This window comes from Camelina sativa, chromosome 3 (assembly GCF_030686135.1).
Source record: "Camelina sativa cultivar CO46 ecotype springtype chromosome 3, ASM3068613v1".
NCBI classification, from domain to species: domain Eukaryota; kingdom Viridiplantae; phylum Streptophyta; class Magnoliopsida; order Brassicales; family Brassicaceae; genus Camelina; species Camelina sativa.
Window position 1 is genome coordinate 15,375,715 of NC_141882.1, and position 25,913 is coordinate 15,401,627.

General features: G+C 34.0%; 5 protein-coding genes across 6 annotated transcripts; 3 read left to right on the forward strand and 2 right to left on the reverse strand.

The window, feature by feature from the left end:
- Nucleotides 1-3,048: 3,048 nt before the first annotated feature.
- LOC104777336 (uncharacterized) lies at nt 3,049-5,329 on the reverse strand. The gene is made up of 3 exons (XM_010501562.3): nt 4,169-5,329; nt 3,538-4,089; nt 3,049-3,448 (listed from the first exon to the last, which is right to left on the reverse strand). Exons 1-3 carry the CDS (start codon nt 5,141-5,143, stop codon nt 3,335-3,337), a joined length of 1,641 nt encoding a protein of 546 aa, XP_010499864.2. The 5' UTR covers nt 5,144-5,329; the 3' UTR covers nt 3,049-3,334.
- Nucleotides 5,330-8,571: 3,242 nt separating this feature from the next.
- LOC104777337 (putative receptor-like protein kinase At1g33260) lies at nt 8,572-10,805 on the forward strand. Its single transcript, XM_010501564.3, has 2 exons — nt 8,572-9,417; nt 9,796-10,805. Exons 1-2 carry the CDS (start codon nt 9,078-9,080, stop codon nt 10,521-10,523), a joined length of 1,068 nt encoding a protein of 355 aa, XP_010499866.1. The 5' UTR covers nt 8,572-9,077; the 3' UTR covers nt 10,524-10,805.
- A 512-nt stretch (nt 10,806-11,317) lies between these two features.
- LOC104777339 (protein FATTY ACID EXPORT 4, chloroplastic) lies at nt 11,318-12,931 on the forward strand. The gene is made up of 4 exons (XM_010501566.3): nt 11,318-11,620; nt 11,720-11,784; nt 12,370-12,457; nt 12,559-12,931. Exons 1-4 carry the CDS (start codon nt 11,383-11,385, stop codon nt 12,702-12,704), a joined length of 537 nt encoding a protein of 178 aa, XP_010499868.1. The 5' UTR covers nt 11,318-11,382; the 3' UTR covers nt 12,705-12,931.
- A 4-nt stretch (nt 12,932-12,935) lies between these two features.
- Nucleotides 12,936-15,902, reverse strand: LOC104777338 (uncharacterized). 2 transcript variants are annotated; one of them, XM_087505486.1, is made up of 8 exons: nt 15,840-15,902; nt 14,620-15,347; nt 14,377-14,520; nt 14,121-14,193; nt 13,923-14,028; nt 13,740-13,836; nt 13,438-13,533; nt 12,936-13,345 (listed from the first exon to the last, which is right to left on the reverse strand). In XM_087505486.1, the coding sequence occupies exons 2-8, from the start codon at nt 15,070-15,072 to the stop codon at nt 13,190-13,192; spliced, it is 1,125 nt and encodes a 374-aa protein (XP_087361612.1). In that variant the 5' UTR covers nt 15,073-15,347; nt 15,840-15,902; the 3' UTR covers nt 12,936-13,189. The 2 variants fall into 2 exon arrangements, with proteins under 2 accessions (XP_087361612.1, XP_010499867.2); XM_010501565.3 differs by lacking the exon at nt 15,840-15,902 and having other exon boundaries at nt 14,620-15,471.
- An 8,309-nt stretch (nt 15,903-24,211) lies between these two features.
- Nucleotides 24,212-25,848, forward strand: LOC104777340 (protein BEARSKIN1-like). Its single transcript, XM_010501568.3, has 3 exons — nt 24,212-24,804; nt 24,893-25,161; nt 25,254-25,848. The coding sequence occupies exons 1-3, from the start codon at nt 24,642-24,644 to the stop codon at nt 25,746-25,748; spliced, it is 927 nt and encodes a 308-aa protein (XP_010499870.2). The 5' UTR covers nt 24,212-24,641; the 3' UTR covers nt 25,749-25,848.
- The last annotated feature ends 65 nt before the right edge of the window (nt 25,849-25,913 follow it).

Sequence of the window (25,913 nt, forward strand, 5' to 3'; positions counted from 1 at the left end):
AAGATGTTGTTAAAATAAGATTTTCATATTTTTCGTACTGTTATTTTGAACCAAATTTTACTATTTTGTATTGTTTATCCATTTTTTTTACCAGTAAAAAACTTATAGTTATTGATCAAAACCTTCTATGACATATACATTAGTTTCCTTTGATTTTATCTAAAAACTTGGATTTTTATACTCCGTTTAAACAGGAAAATAAAAAGCCAAACCCACTACAAAGTACAAACACTATCATCTTATGTTTTGAATTTGCAGCGGATTTAACATAGAATAATTGATTTTGTCTAGATAACAAAGCCAGGAGAGACTCATTTGTATGCCAAAATTTTGTCTAAGTGTTCTCTGGATGTTGGCATATAATGAAAAACGTTGGTTTGCAAAACTTTTTTAAAAATAAATAAATGAGATGTCAGACTTAAATGTTTTTGAACCTACTGTGCTATGTTTTCTTTTCTAATTTGGTGTCTACATGTAGGTCATGAATGGTTGCTAGTTTTTAACTAATTTTTAGATTTTAGTTTTTAGTTTTTGAATTTCGGTTTTTGATTTTATTAGTTTTTGATTTTTGGTGTAGATTTTAGTTTTTGCAAAATCTTGAGTGGTAACTTGATTAGTTTTTGTTTTATGTATAATAATTATTTTTAGTAGTAAAATAATGATTATAAATTTTTATTAAAAGATAAAAATATAATGATGCAAACAAAATACGTTTATTGCATATAGAAAACACATTATTGAAAAACTATTATCATCATCACCATTTCAGGCTTTAGTTTGTTTTGGAATTTAAGTAAATTAGAATTAATATATATTAGAAAAAAGAGAAGAAAAAAAAAACTCACGACTGAAAAACCCACAAAATGTGGTTTTTAGATTTTATGAAGGAATTGCTAATATCCTCCGAATCCTGGTTTTCCTAAATTTTAGGAAATCTATTTTTTGATAATCGTGAATGGCTTAAATAATGGATTTTGCTGAATCTAAAACTAAAAACTGATACGTAACATTATTAGAAAAAGTTGAGTCCTTTGGATTTTTAAGATGAAACTGTAGTATGTTCATTTTCTTTTATGTTCATCTTGATATATCAAAATAAAAGTCACGATGATGATATTTGTTTTGGTACCCAGATTTTTCGACAGAAAAAGTACAAATACTACAATCTAATAAAGAAACCTCATAACAATTAGGTGAAATAATGGGGTAAGTACATTAGAGGTAGTAAAGAGTGTGGTGAATAAAAGATAGGAGGGAGTGATGAACAGAAAATTGAATAGCCTTATATCTAAAATTAGTTGCAAACTGAAGACATTGATGCAGACACTCACACTGTCACATTATACAACTCTTAAATACCTCTCACCTACACATATAATGCAAATATATATGTATATATTATATTATATATATATATATATATATATATATATAAAAATTCACATTTCATTTTCATATTACCAAATTACACGCTACACAAAAATAGACATCTGATTTCTAGTTATATATGAAAAGGAAAATAAACTATATGCTTGATATGTCAGGCAAATAACAAAATAGTTGAACAATTGTTAGTGGAACGAATTAAATTGAATTAAAATTCTCGTGAAATTGTTATTAAATGTAGAGAATTTCATTTTAGTAGATTAATTTTTTTATTAGTAATTATGATAATAGTGTACTGTATATAGCGAAATCAATTCTTGAAAACTTAAGAACTTGAAAATTCGATGAATCTTTTGAGTAGTTAACTTTAAAATATGAACAAATGGTATATATATACTATGTATTCCTTATAATTTTTTTTTAACAAAGACTAAAAATTAGAGAATGAAAGATGCTAATAATAATAGTGGTTTGAAGAGAAAGGAAGAAAAGTAAAAAAAAAATAAAGAGTACACGAAGGAGAAGGAGAAGAAGAAGATGGGCGGTGGAAGTGGAGAACTTTCTTGAAGGGGAAAGAAAGAGAGAGAGAGCGGCGGAAAACACACAGCTGTATTCTCTCCTTCTTCTTCCCCACTTTCACATGCCTCTCCTTTTTCACTTATTTATTACTTATTTACATGTGATGTGTTCTTCTTTTTTTTTCTTTTCATCACTTAATTATTAGTAATAATATTCTTAACTAAAAAAACACTTAAATATATATATATTAAAAAAAAAAACAAAGTGTGTAATCAGACGACGAGGTGGTAAGAACATGCTCACGGAGTCTCTTCCTTGATTTCTGAATCTCTCTAGTCTAAAAACCCCATCTCTCTTTCCTTTTTTTTCATCTTTCTTTACATAGAGATCTAGATCTTAGGGGGGTTTGATTAACCCACTAATAATCTTAACGTCTCTCTCTACGACCAATAAATCTGATCTCATTAGAACACAAGTTGTCAAACTCATTACTTTCCCAACTTGTGTCATACGAGGGACTTACCAAAAGATAACAAGTCAACATCATTTTGACGGGTCACACAACATTTTAGTTTAAAATGGTCCTTGTAATTTCCATGAATTTTCACATCCACGAATCCTTTTTTTTCTCTCTTTTCTTACAAATCATATCTACATTTTCGTGGCAGCAAATAAATACCTTACAAAGTCAAAGCCAAGGCTAAAAGAATTGCTTACACTATTAAGTAACTAACTCACCAAAATCTAACTTTGGGGGCTATATTTTGATCATCGCATTAACTATGCGACCCCTTTAAATAGAAGCCATGATGCTGCAACTGCTCTCTCATCATAATGTCAATTTCAAAGGTTTACGACAAACAAGTAACATAACCTGGGCTCACTTGCCAGTGTGTCAGAGAGTTCATGACAAGTCAACTCACACCACAACACTCTGATTAAACCCACAGTTTTTAGAACACACACACACATCTTAAAAATCTATCCAACCAAAGACCTTTCCTTAAATCCGCACTAAATCCATAAACCTATGGACCACTTACCTCACCCCTACTACTAGTGGATATATTCTTCTTTAATATATTAAACATAGTAAACCCACAAATATTATGTGGCTACATCAAGATTGGCAAATGTAGTAGATGGGGAAAAAAACAAAAACCATTCTTAACACAGATAGATAGAGTTCAGTGGTAAAGATTTGTTGTTGTGCACATTACACTCGTTATCTCAACAGGAAGAGTTGAGTTTTGAAATCTCAGATGTACAAAAACAAAAAGTTAAAGTGGAATAAACAAAAGAGTGACAAATTCAATTTGGGGATTAGCATTCTAAGGTCAGACAACAGTTAAGGTACTGGATCTTACCTATGTACAAGCACAGGATAGAGCTGGCACAACATGCTTAGAGATCCAGTATCCACCATAACTCACTGGGAACTGATCGTGGAACCCAAAATTACCTTCCCACACTGCCCAACTGTTAATCTGAGCGGCTCATTAGTAGAAGTTGGGGTTGCTCTGCAACACAACCGTCGTGGTGCCTGATAGAAACATTTCAAATCATCAATTGCAAATTACTAAAACAAGAAAAGAAAAATTAGGTGATCAAATGATCAATATAAAACCTCACCAAGTGCCAATTTTTACTCAGAGGAAATCCGTGGACCTGAATCTTTTCCACTTTGTGCAGAGGAAGAGAGCGTGGAAAACAAAGAAGCTTCCACTTCAGATCATCCTTTATCGAGGATCTCAAGTACGTTCCGAGTGTAGCATTGCCTTTTCGTCCTACGTCTTTCAAAAAGAAGCGGATAGGCTTCTTACAGAGAGATGAAATTGGAAGCTTTATGTCAAGATCAAACTCACCTGGCTGACTTATGCCATTCCAGGCAGAGAAGGAAAGTTCAGCTCGCTCGAGATCTCGTGGTAGGACGATACTCGGGAAAACTTGTACAACATAACCAAGAGATATCGAAAATGTCAGTTTGAGTGTATGATCGTAGCAGATGGATCGCTGCAAAACACTACTGGGATCCAGACTCATAGCTCTTGTCAAGAGTTTCAAACTATCTAATGTTGATAACCCCGGATAGAGAGGATTAACAGCTTCAACGTGATGAATTGAAACAAAAGGTGCAATGGGATGAGAGGACAAGAGACCATGAGCATCTCCCTTAATATCCCACTGCCACAAAATCATGAAATCAGCATTGTCATATCGAAGAACCAATAGAGATCATAGACGCAGAGATGATGTAACATACCTGGTGAAAGCCAGGCTCTCTGGACAAAGGAACTCCAAGTTCGGTGATGCAGGCGTGGAGACGATCATCACTGCCATATAGCTTAGGGTATCTATCGAGGCAATCATCGTGAATGCGAGATAGAGCTTCCGCTAAAGGGTAGCTAATGGCAATGCCACCGCCTCCAAAGGCCATATTATGACTGAAGTAAGAGTTAGCAGAGTGACTCTCGGAAGGGTTTCCAATATAAACCATCTCTGAAGGATCGTACTTGCTTAACACGGCAAGAAGATTGTGAACATTAAAGATAGTGTCGTCATCTCCAAGAACAAACCACCGAACATCAGGGAGAGCAAGTCGAAAAGTCTCCATCGCAATGCGTGAAATGCGAAGTCCAGAAGGGTGACCAGTGGGATTAGTGTAACGAAAACGAGAACTGTCCTCAGAGACAATAATAGGAGGAAGTGAATCATCACCTTCTACAGGAGAAACTTGCTCTTCAAGCCAGACGTGACCACGCATCTGAGAAGGTTTCCACCATAACCTCACAAGTTCCTTACGACGTTCCCAAAGCTGTGAAGATCCAGCAATCCCAAACATCAAGTGTTGCAGAGACAACCGATCAAGTCTATCAACCTCCGAGAGAGTACGATTTCTAAATTCATGATCAGATAAAGGAAGAGCTGGGAGAGACGGCTGAGGAGGAGGATGAACCTTAATCGGAGTATGATGATACCGTTTGTTCCAGAGATGATTGTCTTCCCAATCTCTAAGGAGATGCCAGCAACGAGAAGTGATCGGAGAGAAGACGAGAGAGAGCCAAGCGACGGAGGCGAGAAGAAGAGCGGAGGTAGCGAGTAATGCGGTGGCGAAACGAGTGAGACGACAACGACGATTTCGAGAGCGAGAGATTGGAGAAGAGCAAGGACGGTGAGGAGGAGAAGAAGAATAAAGGTAAGGGATGAATGAACACATGACGGTGACGATTAAACGCATCGCCCCAACCGCACATTTCCGCCGCCGAGCGACGACGTAGTACGACGGCGAATCAAGATTCCGATCGAATTAGGGCACAGGGTTTCGACCGCCACCGTCTCTAATTTTTTTCCTCTCTCCTTCGCCGTCGCTTTGACCTTTGAGGGTTCGATTTTGATTTTCATAATTTTGGGGGCCGATTTTGGTAAGAAAAGTTTGCCCAGTAAAAAATTAAAAATTAAAAAACAAATGGGCCTACAGTTAATGGGGGATATAATAAGTGGGCCTAATAAAGGCCCAATTAAGGTAACAGTGTAGTGGTACGGTCTCAGTCTAGTGACCACATCTCATATGATACACACTTCAGTTCAGTTCCCAGGTGGCATATAATTGTACTATCGGAAAGCCCAACGACCGTCACTGTCATGTCAGAAAATCAGATTCGTTATCTCATCTTTTCATTTATTCTTTTTGTTTTTCTATTAATTGTTTTAAATCACTACTTTAATTTCTTTTGATTTGGAGGAGATTGGGAAGCCAGATTTGACTTTCGACTTTGTGCGGATCGCAGTTGTAGGTGGAGTGTCGATCGACACCACTTGATGTTAGTCGACACCAGCAAAAATGGGCATCGATCGACATTGTAGGGTAGTGTCGATCGACACCAATGCCAGTATCGGTTGACACTAGGCTGGTGTCGGTCGATACCTCCCTTCCAGTGTGACGATGTTCGTTTTCCTGGTTTGTGTGTTGTGTTTGTTGATTGTTTGGAACATTAGAGTCATTGTTGCTTGTATGTATAGCCCAGTAGATGGGAGGATTGCCTCACTGAGTATTTATCAAATACTCATGCATCTCAATTTGTGTTTGTGGTGCAGGTAAAAGCAAAGTTTGATCATGGAATCAAGGCAATGAAGAGAAAGATGTTCTAGGGACTCGATTGGATGTTGTTTGGCGTTGCTAGAGTTGGTTTTTAGAACTTGTTAGGTTGTCGGTTCCTTGTTTTTCTGTTGTTTGACATTGAAATGGTTAGGATTGGATATTGGTTATTCTATATTGGATTATTATTAGTTATTTAATTGGTATTGTTATTCCGCTGTTGTCTTGTGATTGTGGTTAGGTGGCTAGTGGATATGGGACTACTAATCGTAGTTAATTATTATTATTATTAAAAAAAAACAGGTGAGGTCATTTCAATTATATAACTATTTGAATTTAGGTTGGCATAAAAGTTTAAGCTCTTTTAGACTAATAAAGTTGGAACTAAAATATTTATTAATTTATCAATATATTAAAATATTGCTTAATTTCATTATCTCAGAAAGAATTAACTTTACAAAAAAAAATGAAAAAACTTTCACGAAAGCAATAATTGTCTAAAACCCAAAAAATTTAAGCAATTTGAAAAATAGCAATATTTTTTTATGCAATATACTGTAAACTATTAGAGATTAACTTCTAAATATAATACAAAAATGCAAATTGACACACACAAAAAATCTAGACTCATAGTTATAAAATTATTTTTGTTATATGTTTATACTTTTTAATTTTGGAATACCTATGTATTTTTTTAAAAAAATTGTGAAATGTGTTTGAACGACACTTTCGTTAAATAGATGAAATATATTTTTAAAAAAACTTTTGATATAGTATAAGTAACAGATCTTTCTCTTTTTTTTTTTTTCCTCAAGTAACAGATCTTTCTTCTTCTTTATTTAGAATTGTGGACTTCAATGAGATAAGTAATTCACAATAAACAATACATCGGTGTTTCCGAAAAATAACTCTTCTCAGTCCTCACCTACTCGTTGCTGTTGTGATTAATATTGTCGCAACTCACAACAAGGACCAGCACAAATCACGAAGAGAGAAAATGTACTCCGTGAAGAATGATTAGATGGGAAATGAAAGCATCAAATAAAGACCCGCATTAAACTAAAAAGAAGCATGAAAAATGTGTCGGTGAGTGGTTGGGTTGATTGGTGTCAATTTCAAGGAAAAAAAATTGTGTATGTACACACACAAATGTACAAATACTTGATACTCAAGCGTCGAAGAAGAAGAGCACCACCTTACACGTTTTTGTATGTAGAAAATGAAAGATAACGACATCACATCTAACATCTTTACTTGACGACATCTTTGGATTCAAAATTAACTTAGGAAAACGAGTATTTTAATACTTGGGGCAATGATTCTCCGATCCCACTCGTTCTTTTGCCGTTGAATTAATGTATATACATCAACTTGACAATATATTGTGTGTATAATTAAAATTTTATGGTTTAGAGAGTAACGAATAAGATACTCGTATGCATGTACCCGTGCACAATCTTGTGTCAGTCCGGTTGGTAGTGCGGTGCCTTATTTCCATTGTTTGGAGAGAGCATGTGTTTTGTTCTCTTTGAAAATCATTACAAAAAAAGTTGCTTTATTTATGATTGGATTTATACAAGTCAAGAGAAATTTACGTCTGAGAAAAAGCAAAACAATGTTTTTTTTTCACGAAAGCAATTAATTAGTAATTACCGACAAAACACTATCTTAATTTGCTGTGAAACACTCTCTTAGCTCTGCTGTTAAAAACTATTAGCAAATCCTGTTAAAAACTATTAGCAAATCCTGTGTAACTTTACCGAACTTGTTGACCAGATTGCTAAATATAACAATAGTTAACTACAATAAACATCAACGTAGCAATAACTAATTGTTATTTTTTTTAGAAATTAGTCGCAATAAATCGAAAATTGTCAATTTTTTTCTGATCATTGATTTCGACCGTAATAGTTATCAGAATTTTGAATATTTTCTTACAGTTATGAAATTTTTGCTTGCTAGTATGGCTCACTGAATTTAATTGTTATGTTAGTTTGAAGAATGTAAGACCATCATTAATGGTGGAACTCATGAGCGTTGCTAAAAAAAATAATATTTTAATTGAAATAAGTGTAAATCAATAATAAGTGGACAATTATATAAAGAATCGTTGCTTCCCACAGCAATCTCAGAAACGATTTCTCGTTTTTTGACATTGAAGATTTTGGTATAAACTATATAGTATAATAAAGTTTTAATGTGTTGTGTAGGTGTGAAAAAACTAAAAAAAAAAAAATAATTAATGAGGAACAAAGTGGGTATATTTCATTCTCATCTCAATCAACTTCGAGACAACATGCTGAAACGAATTTATTAGCAAGAAATATTCTGAAGGCCGAAAACAGTTTGGTCTTATTTTAAAAAATCTGATAAATAAAATGCATTTTTGTCACACAAACAAATTGAATAGAGAAATCATCAAACACGTGAGATGATGACTCACAAAACGATCCAACCTATATATTATGGTCCCCATTTCGAAACTTCCCATCTAAATTTCGTATTTGACGGTAGCGTGGCAACTTCGAAAAGACTAAACCATAAGACCGATCGAGGTGCATTCACTAGTCGCCACTACCGTATAATAAAAAATTGAAACTTTCAATCTCCTTTTGTAGAAAAAACAACAAATACAAAACAAAATGTGTATACGTGAGCAAATAATACCCATAAATATTATTAATGATTGGACAATATAAAAAAAAAAAAAAAAAGCAAAACGGCAAAAAAAGTTTTTTATTAAAGAGTGTAATCGTAGTGGTTATAACGTCAGTGCAGCTTCTTCTTCTTCTTCCTCTAATTAATCACAACTGGTCAAACTCTGCTTATCTCTCTCTCTCTTCTTCCTTAATCCAAAAACTTAAAGAAACCATTTTAATCTTCTTTCTTCTTCTTGTTTAATTACAAACCCACCAAACACACACATTCCTAAAAAATCAGATCTTCATTCTCTGATTCCTTTGTTCCTTCTTTGTCGGCTGTTACAAAAACTCCTCTTCATTTTCCAAGAAACCCACTTTTTTCTCCTTATTAATCACAGAACCCTCCTCACTCAAACTCTCATACCATTTCCAAAATGTCTTGTTTCTTAAGTTGTGTCCGTTTCGATATCACAGCCACAACCACAATCACCGACAACAACAAACCCACGGTTCAGGAATCTGGTTCTGTCTCCGGTGTGACTTGTTACACATGGGACGACGTTGAGTCTCTCACTTCCAATTTCTCTAGACTTATTGGTTCAGGTGGCTACAGTAGTATCTACTTGGCTCGTTTGTCTGGCTCTATCAACGCTGCTCTCAAGGTTCATGTTAGTAGTCATCGTCTTTACCAAGTGTTTAGGTCTGAGCTTGAGATTTTGCTTCGTCTTCAACATCCTCACATTGTTAAGCTTCTTGGTTACTTTGACGATTCAGGTTCCTTTCTCTCTTAAATCCGTTTTAAAAATTCAATTAGATTAGCTAGTTTAAGGATCGGTCCCCGATTTTGTTTTAGATTCTTTAAATTCTTGAGATTTGTTGATTCATCATCAAGATTTTGATTAATCAAGAACTGGTCCTATTGAAATTATTCACACTCATAAAAGTCAAATACTTTTATAAAGTACTAAGCTTTAAGCTTTATTCTTGTCTTGTCCTTATGCAGATTCGTTTCTTTAACCATTTAGTGTTTTCACTTTTACCCTAATTGGTTTGGAGTTGATTAGCTTTTCATTGTTGCAAATCATTTGTCTTTTAAGTGGGGTTGTTAGTGTGAATCTAATCTTGATGTTGTTATTGTTGTCTATCTTTCAGAGGAAACTGGTGCACTTTTACTAGAGTACCTTCCTCAAGGTAACCTCCAAGAGAAGCTTAACCGCAACAGCAAACAAGTGTTACCTTGGAGAAACCGTACCGCTATAGCGTTTCAGGTTGCGCAAGCAATTGAACATATTCATGAGAAATGTAGCCCTCAGATTGTGCACGGAGACATCAAATCCTCCAATATCCTTCTTGACAAACATTTCAACTCCAAGCTATGCGATTTCGGTTCAGCAAAGGTCGGGTTCTCATCGATGGTTCAGCCTTCTAAGACGATGTCAACGATGTCACCACGTTCCAAACAAGTGATGATGATTGGTTCTCCAGGTTACACAGATCCTCACTACTTAAGAACCGGGATTGCTTCGAAGAAGATGGATATGTATGGGTTTGGAGTTGTGGTTCTCGAGTTGGTTTCAGGGAAAGAAGCGGTTAGCTCTGAGAGAGGTGAGATGCTGGTGCACACAGCAGCTCCATTGATCCATGAGATTCTTGATTCGAATGGATATATCGAAGAAGAGAAGATGAGACAGTTCTTGGATCCGAGGTTGTTGTCAAGGGACGCTAGTCTTGATTTAGAAGAGGTTAAGACAATGCTAAGTGTGGCTGCTTTTTGTCTTCGTAGCGCTCCATCGTTGAGACCCTCGGCTTCTCAAGTAGTCCAAACTCTTGTCAAGAAGATCCCGTCTTTGTCTTTCCTCGGTTGTGGAAAAGATGAGTGATATATATGTATATAAAATTAACCCGTGTGTTTTTAAGACGATGAGGTTTAGGTAGTGATTTGTCGTGTGTAGGTCTAGTTGGTTTGTACAAGACACAGAAAGAGATGAGAAGATTTGAGTTTTGTTGTATAGGGGATTCTGCCAAAGCAACCCGAAGAAAAAAGGAGGGTTCAATTGCTTCTGCTTAGTGATGTGTATAGTAAAAAAAGCAAAACAACAATTCGTGTGGATTGCATTTTGTAAACATTAATGGTGTGATGATGATACAAACGATTGAGAGAATTTGTTTGTCCTTCATAAACCGAACCAAATTAGCGGCGGTGGCATATAAACCAAACCAAATTAGCCAAAAGGAAACGAGCTGAAATTTCGGTAATTTAATTCAGATCCGGTTTATTTGGTGAAACATATCGAAAAGAGGAAACATGAAATTTGGTAACCGGTTTGGTTAGGAACTACCAGAACAAAATAATTAGTGGTGGAGCATATAAAACCGAACAAAATTAGCCGAATGGCTCGAAACGAACCGGAGATTTTGCTAATTTAATTCAGATTCAGTTTATTGGACAAAACATGAAATTTGGTTAGACTTTACCAAATACCAGCTAATATTTTCATTCTGAAGTTCTTTAATAGAGATTATCTGAAATAAACCAAAATTAAAGCAAAATTCTTGTAAAAGTTGATAATAAACCAAATTGAATTTACTTCCAGTTGGCAATCGAACCGCTACGTGTCCAAAAATCAACCAAACCAATTTGACTTTTTAAATACCGAAATTTGTAAACCGAATCGGACTGATTAAACCGAAGCCGTGAAAAGTGAAAACGGTGAGCTTTGTCATATTTGATCTGAAGCAATGTCGTCTCGTGCGCTAACGTTGTTACCTTCTCCGTCTCTGGTGTCGGTGAGGAGCACTAAACTCGGGCGGAGTGTCAGTAACGGTGGCCGGAATTGGTCGGGACTCACTAAATTGTCGGTGAAGTCTAAGAGCAGACGAAATTATGGTCTCTGCTGCAAGGCGGAGCTGTCAGAGCTAGCTCCAGTCGCCTCTGCTGCTTATGGTGTTCTTCTTCTAGGAGGCGGTCTCTTCGCCTGTAAGTTACTGATCTCATGTTTCTAACGTTTTAGCTGGACTTTGTTTTTGGGCTCAATTCAACTAAAAATTTGAACTTTTTGTTCCTCAAAAATTGAAGATAGCAAATCTGGAAGCAAAGGTTCTCTCTTTGGTGGTTTGACCGGTTCTGTTCTTATGGCATCTGTAAGATCTCTCTCTCTCTCTCTCTTTGTTTGTTTCTAGTTGCTGCTGCATAGCCTGTTTAATCTGAACTTGTGCTTTGAGGAAGCTAGTGAGGAATTAAGTGCACTAATGAAGCTAGTTTTGTTTAAGTTCATTGAGAAAAATGGTGTTTTTGTCTCTTTAGAGGGAGGAGGCTTAAGAAACTATCTCAATCTTAACATTTGATCTGTCATAATCTTCGGATGATGTATCATACCCCTGTTCCTTTAAACCATATATAATTGAATTATTAGAAGGTGGTTGTTTGATTCTCTTATATGCCTTTTTACCTTGTAAACTGAGACCCCCTTTTGGTCAGTAATATTTTTGAAGGTCTGATCAACCTTAATAAGTTTGGAAGCTTATCTGATCAACCCCTGTTTGTTTTCTATGTTTGCTGGTGTATTGTATCTTCTTGATTGTGTTCCTCCAAAGTTTGTCTTCTACAAAAACCTTGGTTTCTCATTTGTGCTCTGTGTTTCGGTTCTATGATCAATAACTGCGTAAGTGAAAGCATCCACATATTCTTGTTCAACTGAGCATTCCAATGTTTGGATTTCTTTATAGGCTTACTTCCTTACTAAATCGCCAGAGACAAGAGTTCTTGGTGACACCATAGGACTTGGCGCTGCCTTCCTCTTTTCTTCTGTCTTCGGTAAGCTCCTCTTAAGAAGATTTGCTTTGATGTTTGCATGTATGTCACAAATCTCTTCTCATCGCATGGGATTTTCTGTTCTTTCTACAACTGTCTTGCAGGATTTCGTTTAGCATCTTCCCGGAAACCAGTCCCAGCAGGACCGCTGCTACTCCTTTCTGTCGGCATGTTGTCCTTCTTTGTAATGGCGTATATGCACGACAGTTTACCTCCTATATACGTACCTGATCCGTTACCTTTACCTTAGCCTAGATGAGAGCATTTGGTTGATAACCTGAGAGGAAAGCTCTCAAAAGTATGAATCAAGAACAGTTTTTGCTTTTTTCCCCACACCAATAAATTGCAAAGCTGTGTGAGGCTAATGTGGAGAGAATAATGTTTGTTTCATATGCATCTCCATTCAAGAATTTGTAAGTGACTTTGTTTGATGTTGAAATGATCCAAATATAAAGTTTGATGTTGAATGATCCAAAAGAGAAAGTTATAATATTTTGTGGACCATACTATTGAGAATCGTTGGGTCCTAATAGCTTCCCTTACAACTTAGAAGCACATTTTTTTTATGGACAGTATATACACACTCCATCTGAAAGTGATGTACCATCTGCTTTGTTTGATCTAAGAACTACAACTTTTCGGGACTTTTAAAGAGACTATCAGAATCTATTGTAGCGCAAATAAATTTGACTAATTACGGTTACTGTAATATTATAGTATTGAGTTCGTGTGTTCTTAAGTAGCAGTAATCTCTTGAGCAGTGGGAGTATCGTCATACACCAGTTCCTCAACTGGATTCATCTCAGCCCACGTAGCTGCATCTGCATATCCCAGCTCAAACAGCTTTTCTAACACCTCATCCTCTGCTGGCTCCAGTGCCCAATTTAATAGCTAAGTATCAGGAAAACCAAGATTAACACACTAACACTCAAAAGAGAAGGATAATAATCTCATTAGAGATTTAGAAGAAACTGAGCACTTACTTGTCTAGCTGTTGCCCTGTTTAAAGGGTTGCAATCTGGGCAGATCTCAATACTCTTTAGTTTGAAATTACTCGCGGAAAAAGCACAAACTCGAACCTGCGAAAGATTGATGCAGAAAGTTCAATAAGCTCTATGGAACATCTACAGAAGTCAAATGGATTGAACATATAAAAGGGCTTCCAATATTTGGAAAAGGCCACACACACTCTCTAGCAGCTCAAATATACATAATGAACAGCTGACAAGCAGGCGCCTAAGATAGAGAAAATGAGAACAAAACAACACAACAGTCATGTACATACTGTTTTAGCAGCCGCTGTTGGTGGCATAAATAATGTCAAGCCTCCATCAACACAAACTCGATTACGGAACATCGTTGCAGGTCTTGGTGCAAGATATCTGCATGTGTTTTTAATTCTGGTTGTTAAAGTTTTGTTCTCCAGAAAACTCTCAAGGTTTCAAAAGCAAAAAGAGTGATATTTTACCCTGGAATAAAAGAAGATGTGAAAATTGCATTTATCAGATCGCTCTTGGAGTCAAACTGATCAACTAGTAACCCTCTAGGTCTCCAAAACACCTGTGTGATGGCAACTACAACACAGTTGAATGATCAACAACGTCAGACCCGAAGACAAGTAAGGCATGAGGAATACAACTCAAAGAAAGAAGACGTTATTCCTCACCTCGAATTCTCCCGTTGGATCTAATGTGAATATCATCTGGCAGTAACCTCTCCATGGATTCTCTGAGGACAGCCTAAAACAACAGGAACTTGTATGTAACTTAAAGCCAAACTCCTCACAGCAAATAACAATATACTCTAAAGCTAGGTAGATGATTTGATTGATATACAAAAAAGAGCAGCAACACCTAGGAACTTATACAACTCCATGGCTCTAAACATTTGTAAATGTACTGAGAAAGAAGAAGGTTCATTACCCCAAGACGGAACGCAGTGCCATTGCGTCGACAATCATCAGCAAGCTCCTTAGTAGCGTCAAGAGCTTCTCGCATAGAGGCTCCTGAGGTTATCACAGCACAGACAATAGCACCAGCAGAAGATCCTGCTAAAGGAGTAGTTTCCTAAATCAAACACACAACAAACAAAAATCATGTTCCTTCCTCAAAATCATAATGGTTTATAATAAAACACAATCAATCCATGAGAACAAAATGAAGCACCTTGATGTAACCCTTTTCAATTAACAACTGAGCAACGCCAAGATGATAAGGAAACAAAAGACCAGCAGCAGAGAAACTAAAACCAGGACTTGTAATGACTCTCCTCTCTTTCTCCGCTTCAACATCCTTAACCCTTTGTTCCCATATCACCGCTGGCTCAATCTCATCCTCAATCACACTACCTATTCTATCTCCATCATCAACCGTCGGCGTCTTCTTCTGAATCTCCTTAGAAGACTTCAATAGTCTCGACGCAATTCCGATGAAAAGCTCACCGGTTGCAACAGCGAATGATCTCTTCTTCTCGGAATCTGTGGAAAAGTTTTGATTTTGGGGAGACCCATTAGAAGAAGAACAGCATGATAACCTAAAGGCGAGAGTTTTCGAAGAAAGGTTGAAGCTTTTTCTTGCACGCAGAGAGATGAATGGGGCGGAACGGAGAGACATCGCCATGGAATTAATGGGGTCAAGCTTTGGGTTTTGGAATTTTTTTCGAAAAAAGTTAGGGATTTTGAATTAATCACACGATCATCGCAGCACACAAAACACTCATGAGGATGTGACTCTGTTTGGTTTCGTGGCGAAATTAGTTTGGTGAAGTTGGAGAGGAAACACACTTAAACGATATACAAAAAGAAAACTTTGTAGGTCTCCCAAGGAAGCAACGTTTGGCGAGAGTCTCTGTTCAATCCAACTCTGTATCTAGCTTCTCTGTTTTAGGAGAGAATCTAGGAAGGGCTGATTTAGGAAGGTCAAAAGAGTAAAAACATGATTCTGATTTGATGGTTTCTGTTTCGGTTTCTGTTTCAACCATACCGAAAGTGTAATTAAATTACCTAAATTAGTCATGCCGGTCCTATCGTATCGACGAACTACTTTTTATGGATCCAACCAGAAATGTTGGCTTTAAAAATTCAAGTATCTGACTAGATTTTGGACGTCATCACGAACGAAAGAAGTAATAGTCGAGCCTTCATGTAAGAGTGGAACATGAGATTCACGACGCTCATGCGCCGCGACCTCGTTGCAACAAATGATACTCGTCGGATTTCGGTGGAAAAAGCAAACTATGTTGCTTCTTTCAAGACCATAATATAGCATGTCCTATATATTAAAGTATATACATGATATTTTTTTTTATGTTAAAGAGTATTCAATTTATATAAATAAGTGTCTAATGGCTATTTCCGGATTTAGGCCCATTACAATTCTCTTAGGGCCTAAACCGAATACATCAAATCAAACAAAATTACAGAACACAAAACCGACTCGGTTTCCTAAACAGGTACATGAAATCCTAATCCCCAAAGAAAAATTCTGTCGGAGCTGCCGTCCAAGAATTGCGGATACACACCGGAACAGGACCTCCAGTGTGTCTGGACGCTGTGAGTCGAACAGAGATGGTGATCTAGGATCCGTTGTCATCCCGCCACCGTAGAGCTGTAGTTGACGAGGAAGAAGATAACCGAGCTTACCTTTGTCGAGGAGATCCAAGCTTAGTCGTGAGAGAGGAATAGTGGTAGGGAGTAGATCTGCAAACCTTCAATGGTGGCTTAGCTCCGCCTTGCCGCAGACGACCTCCCCTATCGAACAACGGCGTAGCGAAACTTCCAGAATTTCCAGTCTTCAGATCTAACCACTATCCTCACTCGTTCCTCACCGTGAATCTCCTTCCTCTGTTCTGCGTCGCTACACCGACGATGGAGCTCTCACCGACAGTGTCTCGTAGAAACTTCTCCCTTGATTTTGATATGAGATCTTTGCCTAGCTGATGCAGCGGTTTACGGATGAAGCACCATGAGCCACAGGGTCCTCTTCGTCGCCAGAATCAACGGAGAACCCTACCGACGGAGCATGAGATTGTGATCAGAAAAAAAAAAGTGTTTTGAAAGAGAAATCGTTGTGAGTGAGATCCACGCGCGCGACTTCTCTCGAATCTAAGAATAAACAAGTTTTTTTATACATGATATACTTGATACCAACAAAAAAAAACTTATATGTTGCTACGTTCAAGGAAGATACCACGATATGAGATGCCAATCATGTATAATAGCACTCATTTCTCTTTTTATTGTAGCTTCACCGCAATAAAGTCTATCTTGTGGGTTAGCAAAAGCTAACTGACAATAGTCACGTTTGCTGCCAATAACAGTGTGATATTCGATTAGATCATGAAGTGCTCTCTCGTTAGATAAGTGTGAGCTTTTAGTAAAGACATCATAGGTTTTCAAAGTTGTTTTGGCTTTAGCCACCTTGGTCTTTGTGAGAAGATCGATGCTCGTGTTACATGAGGTAAAGTCCTCTGGTGGAATATGTGACTTCGATGCTAAGAAAAGGTTTATATCGCCTAAATCTTTGACCAAGAAATGTTATGCAAGACAAGTGAAAAACTGTTGAGCAATTTTGTCACTCTTTCCAGTCAAAATTATGTCGTCGAAGACCATCACCAACAGACTAACCCTATAAACTTTGCTTAAAAAAAAATTATTTTAATCATATTTATATATTTATTATCTTTTTTTTAATTGTAACCACTATGTTAATGACAGCTCTTAAATTGTTGAGAGAACCGTTTCTTGCTAGAGTAATTTGAGCACAGATTCTTTTGTTCTTTTCTTCTCTCTCATCACTATATTAATTTTTTATTAATAAGTCACTTAATTAGCAATCCCCACTATAAATGCTCTAAGTATACAAAGAAACAATGGTGATAAATGAAGATATGTGTGGACAAAAAGACTAAAGAGTTGACAAAACCAACAACTATAAGATATAGGTGGTGAATGGAGAACAAAAGTGCGGAGCATTTTCTGTGAGTTTATCAAATAACGCAAAATTTCACCATTCAGCACAATTATTGTAACTGGGCGTTTTTCAAAATTAAATTTTGGAATTAACCACTAGACAAAGACATGAACCGCTTTTCAAATCAAACAAGTTTTTACCCAGTGGATTTACAAAAACTGCAGAAGATATTGTACTTTTTGATTAATATAACTAATAGATATATTTATAAAGAGAACAAAGTCTTTCTCTCACTATTATTTCTCTCTTTCTCTCTCACTATTATTTTTGGTAATGTTTTTTACTTATTTTTAACAAGTCTTTTATACTAACAAAAAAATATATAACTCAATTGTTGTTTAAAAAAAATAATATAATTTATGATATTATTGTTAGTTAAACCAATTTGGAACTAAAGATTGATATTATGAATAGATTTGTAATTCAAAGAGCTTGATAATGGTTCTTTTTTTTTTATTGTGTTGTATTTTTTTATGATTGAACTAGTAACTGATTCGATAATAAATATGTATATTAAAATTTATTTTTAAATAACTTTTGGTATTTTAAATTCAGAAATTAAAATATATATTTATTAATACAAAACAAATGAAAATATATACTTATACTACTTATTAATAAAATAATATGAAATCCGCACTGCCAATTGGTTTTCACCAATTAAACATTATTTTGTACCGCTTATTTTGGAATAACCGCACTTGTCCCGCAAATACATTTGTCCCGCACGTACTGCAGTTGAACCGTACCACACTAGCAAATTTTTTGTCCTGCACTACTAAATCGGTGGTTACCCAATACAAAAAATGGGTATATTGTATCACTTAAATCTATACTAATAAAAAGTAGGAGCTATAAGCTCCTAAAGGCGTCCACATAGGATTTTAAACCTCCAATTGTGATTAGACACTTCACTAATTAACATTTTTTAAAATCTCCAGAATTTTCTATATTAAGAATTATTTTAAACAACCATTCAGGATTTGACATATCATTCATTAACATTTTTTAAATTTCCAGAATTTTTTTGAAAAATGAAAATTTTAAATTTATGGAAATAAAAGAACTATGCACAATATCCCACATCAGCTAGAAATTTTTTAGACAATGATTCAGAACCAGTATAAATAAGATTAATATGCTTCCAACAACGAATGAACAGGAAATCTTGATTTATCAGGCGTCCAAGTTTAAAAGTATATTCGGTTTGATCCGGTTTTTTATTTGATCAAATTAAAACTTTAAAAAGTCTGAAAAAAATAAATTATAATATTTAAAAATTTTAAAAGTTTTAATATTATAAATATTGAAACTTTTAAAAGTTCTTAGCTTTTAAAAAGTTTTTAAATATTATAATTTTTAAATTTTAAAAGTTTAAAATATTAGAAATATTGAAACTTTTTAAAAGATTCAAAATTTATATTTTGAAACCTTTTAAAAGTTTAAAATATTATAAATATTTATGTAAAACATAAATTATCTTATTTATCTATGTTTGTACTTTTTATTTCTTATGAGTTGTACAACATATTTTTGTGTATGATTTTATAGATAAGCTGATATTTTTTCATTAATTTTTTATTTTATTTTATTTTATTTTTTATGAGAAAAGAAATGATTTTGTTCTTGGAGTTTGATGGATTAACAAGTTGTGTGATAGTCTAAAAAAATGTTTTTTAGTAGAAGAAAGTGAAGAAGTTGGCGAGGATGAAGAAGAAAAAGAGTATAGCGAAGAACCAGACGGTAAAAGTAATGATGACGATTACCACAAAATTTGACAATAGAAATGACAAGAAATAATATGAAAAATAAGAAAACATTGAATAAAAAACACGAAAACATAGGTGGTAGCGATCAATTAAATATGAAAACGAATTAAATTCATGATTATAAAACTGTTTTGTTTTCTAGTGGTCAAAGAAATAGTTTAGGATATGTGAGGTCATCAGTTTAATTCGCCTCGCCTGGATGTCGAGTTAAGTTCATAATTTTTTTGTTATCAGATTTGATTTTATAACACAACTGATTTTTATATTTCAAAAAATTGTGTATCTGAAATTTAACTTTTTTCCTTAATACTAATTTAAATTTTTTATAAGATAATATTTTATTACCGTCATCAATCATATATATTTTTCATCAAAATATATCAAATATATCCACGCGTAGCGTGAGTTCAAAACCTAGTTGTATCATAAAACTAAGTAATGTTACTTTGAATTACTTATTTAAAAATGAAACAAATAAATATATTAAGCATCGATTATTAAAGTGATGTTTTAATAAACTAATTTGACATCAATTAAATAAAATTGATTTAACCTGTATGCGTTTGTATCACTTTTAAAAAAAATTGATATAAATTATAGATTCACATCGTTTAGATAATTGATGAATCTTTTAATTTTATTGAAATCACTTTTTAATATGATACAAAATTTATATCGATAAAAACTGATGTTAATTTACACTAGCTATAATTAAAAATCACTTACTTATTTATTTATTGTCAACAAAAAGCCAAGGAAAGAATTAATGAATTAATGTAATTACTTATTTTTTATTGTTGTCAATAATTTTTTTTTCTTTCCTTGGTAGTTAAGGTGGGATTTTTACAATCCCACATTGACCACTTCTTAAGGAGGGGTGGGATCTATCTATTATAAATATTTAAACCTATTTGATTGTCATTACTTAAGTTTAGTGGGATAACAACTAATTGTGGACCTTCATAAATATAGTAGAAATAATATATACTATAGATATCAATATAATATATAAACTAATATGATTGAAAATATAAATAATTAAATATTTTACTACAGAAAAATATTTTCATATAATTTATTATAATATTGATTTTAGCATCATGCTTTTAAAAATGGTATAACTATTTTACATTAGTTTTGATAAATGATACAAATATTTTATATCAAGTTAGTAAAAATGATGTAAGAAATTGTAACATTTTTTATAAGTGATGTAAATGAACATCAATTCAGTAATTGAAACAAATATTTATTTCAAATGATACAAATTATTTGCATCAACAAAATGTAAATCATTTGTTTAAGTGATTAACATCATTTAAACATGATACAAACAACTGATACAAATGATGTAAAACCATCATTTTTTTTGTAGTGACCATTCGAACCCATATTTTGAGCCATGCACGACATGTTAGACGTCATTCATGGCTTTCCTCATTTAAAATACACAATGATAAACCTATTTAGAAGGTGATGTTGGAAAATGCACAAGCTAATAGGACAGCTCTTACCATTGACAGAACCGTCGTAACTCTGCTTTTTTAATCTTATTTATTTTTTTAGAAGTCTTATTTGGGTTAAAAAAAATTTCCTTATAGAATTTTAATTAATAAAAAATAAAATATACATGATAATAAATTTAAGACTTTATTCGTGAGCTATCTTATTTTATAAAGTTGGGTTTTGAAAGTTAGCCATTAATAAAATTTTGACATGTGTCAAGTTTATATCAATCTGAGATTTTGACATGTGTAAAAGTTAATATTTAAGAAGAGGGATTTGAGATTACAACAAAAAAATATATTTCGTTTTAAACAATATTAATAATGTAAAAAGATAAATATCAAAAAATATAAAAATTATATATATATTTTTAAAATAATTATAAGAAGATATATATATATATATATATGCATATATATCATAAAATTTGAAACTATAACATTTATTTTTAATTTTAAGTTATTAATTCTACAAAAAAAAATAGAAATGAGATTAATGAAAATATACAGTTAATTATTAATTCTAAATTTTATAAATACTCACTTCTATATAAACATAGATTGTCTCATTTTTTCATCTAACAAAATAATTTATTCAAAAATATTGTTTTCAACTTTGTTCTATTGGTAAAACTCTTTTAATGGAAAGGTTATTTTTTCTTATTTTTTTTGAACCAAAATTTTCTCCTACTTTCTCCTTTTTCAGTTTGGAATAGGTAAGATTAATATGTGCGTCTTTTTTCTAATACTTTATTTTTAAATTTAATGTAGTATTTATAGATTGTTTTATTTAATTTATCTTTTTTTTTGAGTTAATTTATCTTTTCACCTTTGAATTATTTGGGATTCATATATTATCTTGATTGTAATTTTCTATTATTTCTATATATATGTCAAGTTAATGTTTTTCTAATTTCTCAACCTTGATGGGTTGGTCATAGAACCTTTTGTGCAAACATAATTGTTACCATTCATTCAATCCCAAAGGGAGATAAGGATTAGAAGCTTATCAAACTAATGGTTAGATAAAATAGACTAATCAAACATAAGCTTACAACAAAAATATATATATATATATATATATAGATTGGAAAAACATAAATTGTTGTTGATAAATCCATAGGAGTTCGGAGACTGTGACACCCTGGTTTGCAGATAGGTTTAAAAGAATTGTTTGACCACCTATGTCACCAAAGTGCACTTATCTTTTCGATCAAGGGTCCTGAGAGAACTCCAGAGTTAATCGTACTTGAGCTGGAGTAGTTTCAGGATGGGTAACATTTCGAGAAGTGATTATCATAACTGTGCGATTGAGGACAAAACACATGGAAATATCATATGGTGATTTGTAGGGTCAGTTAACAAGTATTTAAAGCCTCCCAGACTTAACAGACCAGCCGTCAGATATGGATGGACCAGGAGTAGACGTGGGGCCCACTAAAAAAACATGTCATGGGCATTCTGGACGTTCCAGATACAAATGCTACATTATGGTGTGAAAAACACTTCCACGAATACATTAGAAAATTTAACATTAGTTACTATCAAAAGATTTTGCGACGTTAGAAAAAGGTCTTTAGTTTCATAGGTTGTTGGAGCAAGCCATTTTAAGATAGCTAAAAGACGTAAACATATTCTCTCCATACATGAGGAGGGCATAGCCGAGGTTCTCTCTATGGTGGAGGAGGTTGGACGCAAGATTATCTCCCTAAGGGAAGAAGGTGGAGGAGGTTGAACGCAAGGTTATCTCTCTGAAGGAGGAATGTGAAGCCAAGATTCTCTTCATGGTGGGGGAGGATGGACGCAAGATTCTCTCTATAAGGAGGAGGGCAGAGCCGAGGTTCTCTCCATGGTTGGTTATACACTATTGTGATGATACATCATTGATTATACTATGTCATATATTTTTTATTTAAAATATTTTTTGAGCCAATAATATTAGCAATTAAAAATACTATGCAAAAGTGAAAGTAAAAAGACATAATAATTGGCTTAATGTGTTCATACAAACATTTTCTAGGTGGTGATAAAGAATACATTTGTAATATATAATATATTTAGATGTAAAAAATACGCTTTTAATGGTAACATATATAAAAAATTTGTAGATGGATATAAATATGTATATTATAGCAAACATAAAATTTATAAATAACATAAAACAAATTTTATAATATTTTTATAAAATATAATGTAATTTACAAAACTTTAAACTTGGACAAGGGCGATTCTTATCTAGTAATAAATAAAGACAAGGTTTGTCTGACAAAGTTTGAACAAATATGAGTTCGCGACGCGTAAAATCAAGTACTCTTTCACTAGTCTGTTTTTGCGAGTTCGTCAACATTATTGACAAACTCTACCAGTAACAAACCTAAGAAGATTTTTGAACTAGGCCAATATAATTCAAAGTTTTTTTTCGATGGAGCAGATATGTTTGTTTCTCAATAACAATTAGGGAAATTAAAAAATTTACCCAGATCATCTGACCTTCCTTCTTTGTACCAAGGTTCGCCTCTGGACTCTGCTGGTAGATATCTTGCAAGACAGTATATAGATTGCTCATTCTCGCCATTATGCGTCTGGAAATTGAAATCTATAACCCGCACTTCTTATTTATACTAATCAATAATAAATTTTTATTGTTTATAGAAAAAAGTAATTTATTAGTCGAGAAAGAAAAAAGTAAATGAATAACAAATTATTTATAATAAAAAAGAACTTTTGTATGTACATTGACAGTTTATTACTGTATTATACATATCATCTATATATGTATTAATTTCTATTTATCAGTTAAAACATTACATGAACCTTAATCAATTGCACAAATCAAAATTTCATGGAGTATTTTTAAGTAACCAACATATATTTCTTAATATGAAATTTAGAAATTATAATTTGATTTAGTATTTTCTATCATTAAAAATATTTATTATTTCCACAGAATGATTATAATACCCTTATGTAATTAGGCTCAAATTAAATCTCACAATTCACCTTACTCACGACACGAACATCATATGTTAGAAATAGTACATTAATCCTATGTCAACGTACATATACCATCGCCGCAAGTCTTCCATGTGCGATGCATGCGCGGGACTTATCTCAAAATTTTAAATCCCCTTTTTTCATTGAGTTCATAAATCCATTTCTATAATGGTTGCTTAAGTCAATGAACAATGAATCAAAGAATCAATGCTTAAAAGTTAGACAAACCAAACAAATCAGAAAATATCGCAAAAAGTCGACAAATACAATTGGTCAATTGGCCCCATTGTCCACTGCATGTCATATCACAAGTTCCCTCCATGCATGTTTTTTTTTTTTTTTTTTAATTCACCTATCGAATAATACTATAGCCATCTTAATTAGATTCATATTAAATGCTAACCAAACTTCACACATATACACACACAAAATGGACCGTATAATCAGAATTGGAGTTCCCCATATGGAAATTGTTTTTCAACTTTGACGTAAACCTTTGCTTACGGAACAATTTAATTCAACACGGATTCGTTATTAATAACTTAACAGAATGATAATTATATTTCCAAATTCACCGGGATCATTCGTTTTATAAAATGAATAAACAAGTAGCTAGGGTCAACGTTCACGCAAGTGTAATACGGCTTAAATGCTGTGGAAGAGTCTTGCTTTTCAGTTTTCACGATAGCTTTTTGAAGCTTCTCCGGCGGCGTTGTCACCGGCCGTCAACTTCTTCATCATCATACTATTAACTCTTTTGATTATTTAATTTGTGATAATAGAGTTGACGATTACGTGTGTGTAATCTCTCTTGAGATTTTCTCTAACGTCTCTATATATAAACCAAGAACAAGAGGAGTGCTTTAAACAAAAGGCAGATCATTCTAATCAAGATCTCTAATCTAAAGCTTTGTACTCAAACATACACTGATCATTACAAAACCGGAAAATGAGTTCGTCTAACGGAGGAGTACCACCAGGTTTTCGGTTTCATCCAACGGACGAAGAACTTCTTCATTACTACTTGAAGAAGAAGATTTCTTATGAAAAGTTCGATATGGAAGTCATCAAGGAGGTTGACTTGAACCAGATTGAGCCGTGGGATTTACAAGGTACGTTCATTGATTAATAAACATATACCATTATAATTTAACTCTCTCATTAGTTACTATACGTGAACTTTTGTGTGTGTGTGTGTAGATAGATGCAAAATAGGATCAACGCCGCAAAACGAGTGGTATTTCTTCAGCCATAAGGATAGGAAATATCCGACAGGTTCAAGGACGAACCGTGCGACCCACTCGGGTTTCTGGAAGGCGACGGGACGTGACAAATGCATAAGAAACTGTTACAAGAAGATAGGCATGAGGAAGACTCTTGTATTCTACAAAGGAAGAGCTCCTCATGGCCAAAAGACTGATTGGATCATGCATGAGTACCGTATTGAGGACACTGACGATGACCCTAGTGTATGTATCAATCTATCTTTTATTCATTACATAATCGTGAAAGCCGGTCCATTTTTTTTTTTATTAAATGAGAAAATCTATAAATAATGCAGGAAGATGGATGGGTTGTTTGTAGAGTGTTCAAGAAGAAGAATCTGTTCAAAGTAGGGAATGATGTTAGCTCAAGTATCAACAACAATAGGCTTGAGGCTCGTAGCTTCATCAGTAGAGAAAGCTCTTACCAAGGAATCTCAATGTTTGAGCTTAACAAGCCTGAAGAAATTGGTCTTCATCAATACCCTCAACCACCAATGTTTCATCAGCCTCATCATAAGCCTCTTTCAATTGGATATGACTACTCTTTGGCTCTTCTTCCAAGGGAAAGCGAGTACCAGCAAGCGTGTGAGCCAGCAGGGGTTGAGGTCGTCGGCACATGCAAAACAGTTGGTGAATGGGGAATGGTGAATTATAACATGGGGAATCATGAACAGGATTCGTCTAGAGCGATGAGGTTTGAAGATGAAGGCAACACCAATTCGTCGTCGGTCCAGCCACCTTCGAATTTGCTTTCATTGCGCGGTGAAAACGGATTTCTCGGGTTATTTTAATTTTTAAATAGATGCTAATTATATGTTTAATATTTCATTTTGTGATTAGGAAGCAAATTGCTTCATTGATAACGTTAATAAGAATCGTATGTTTCAACTAGTTGAAATGTAAAAAACACCAAAAAAAAACACAGATTAAAGTACCAATAAAACATGGAAAAAAAG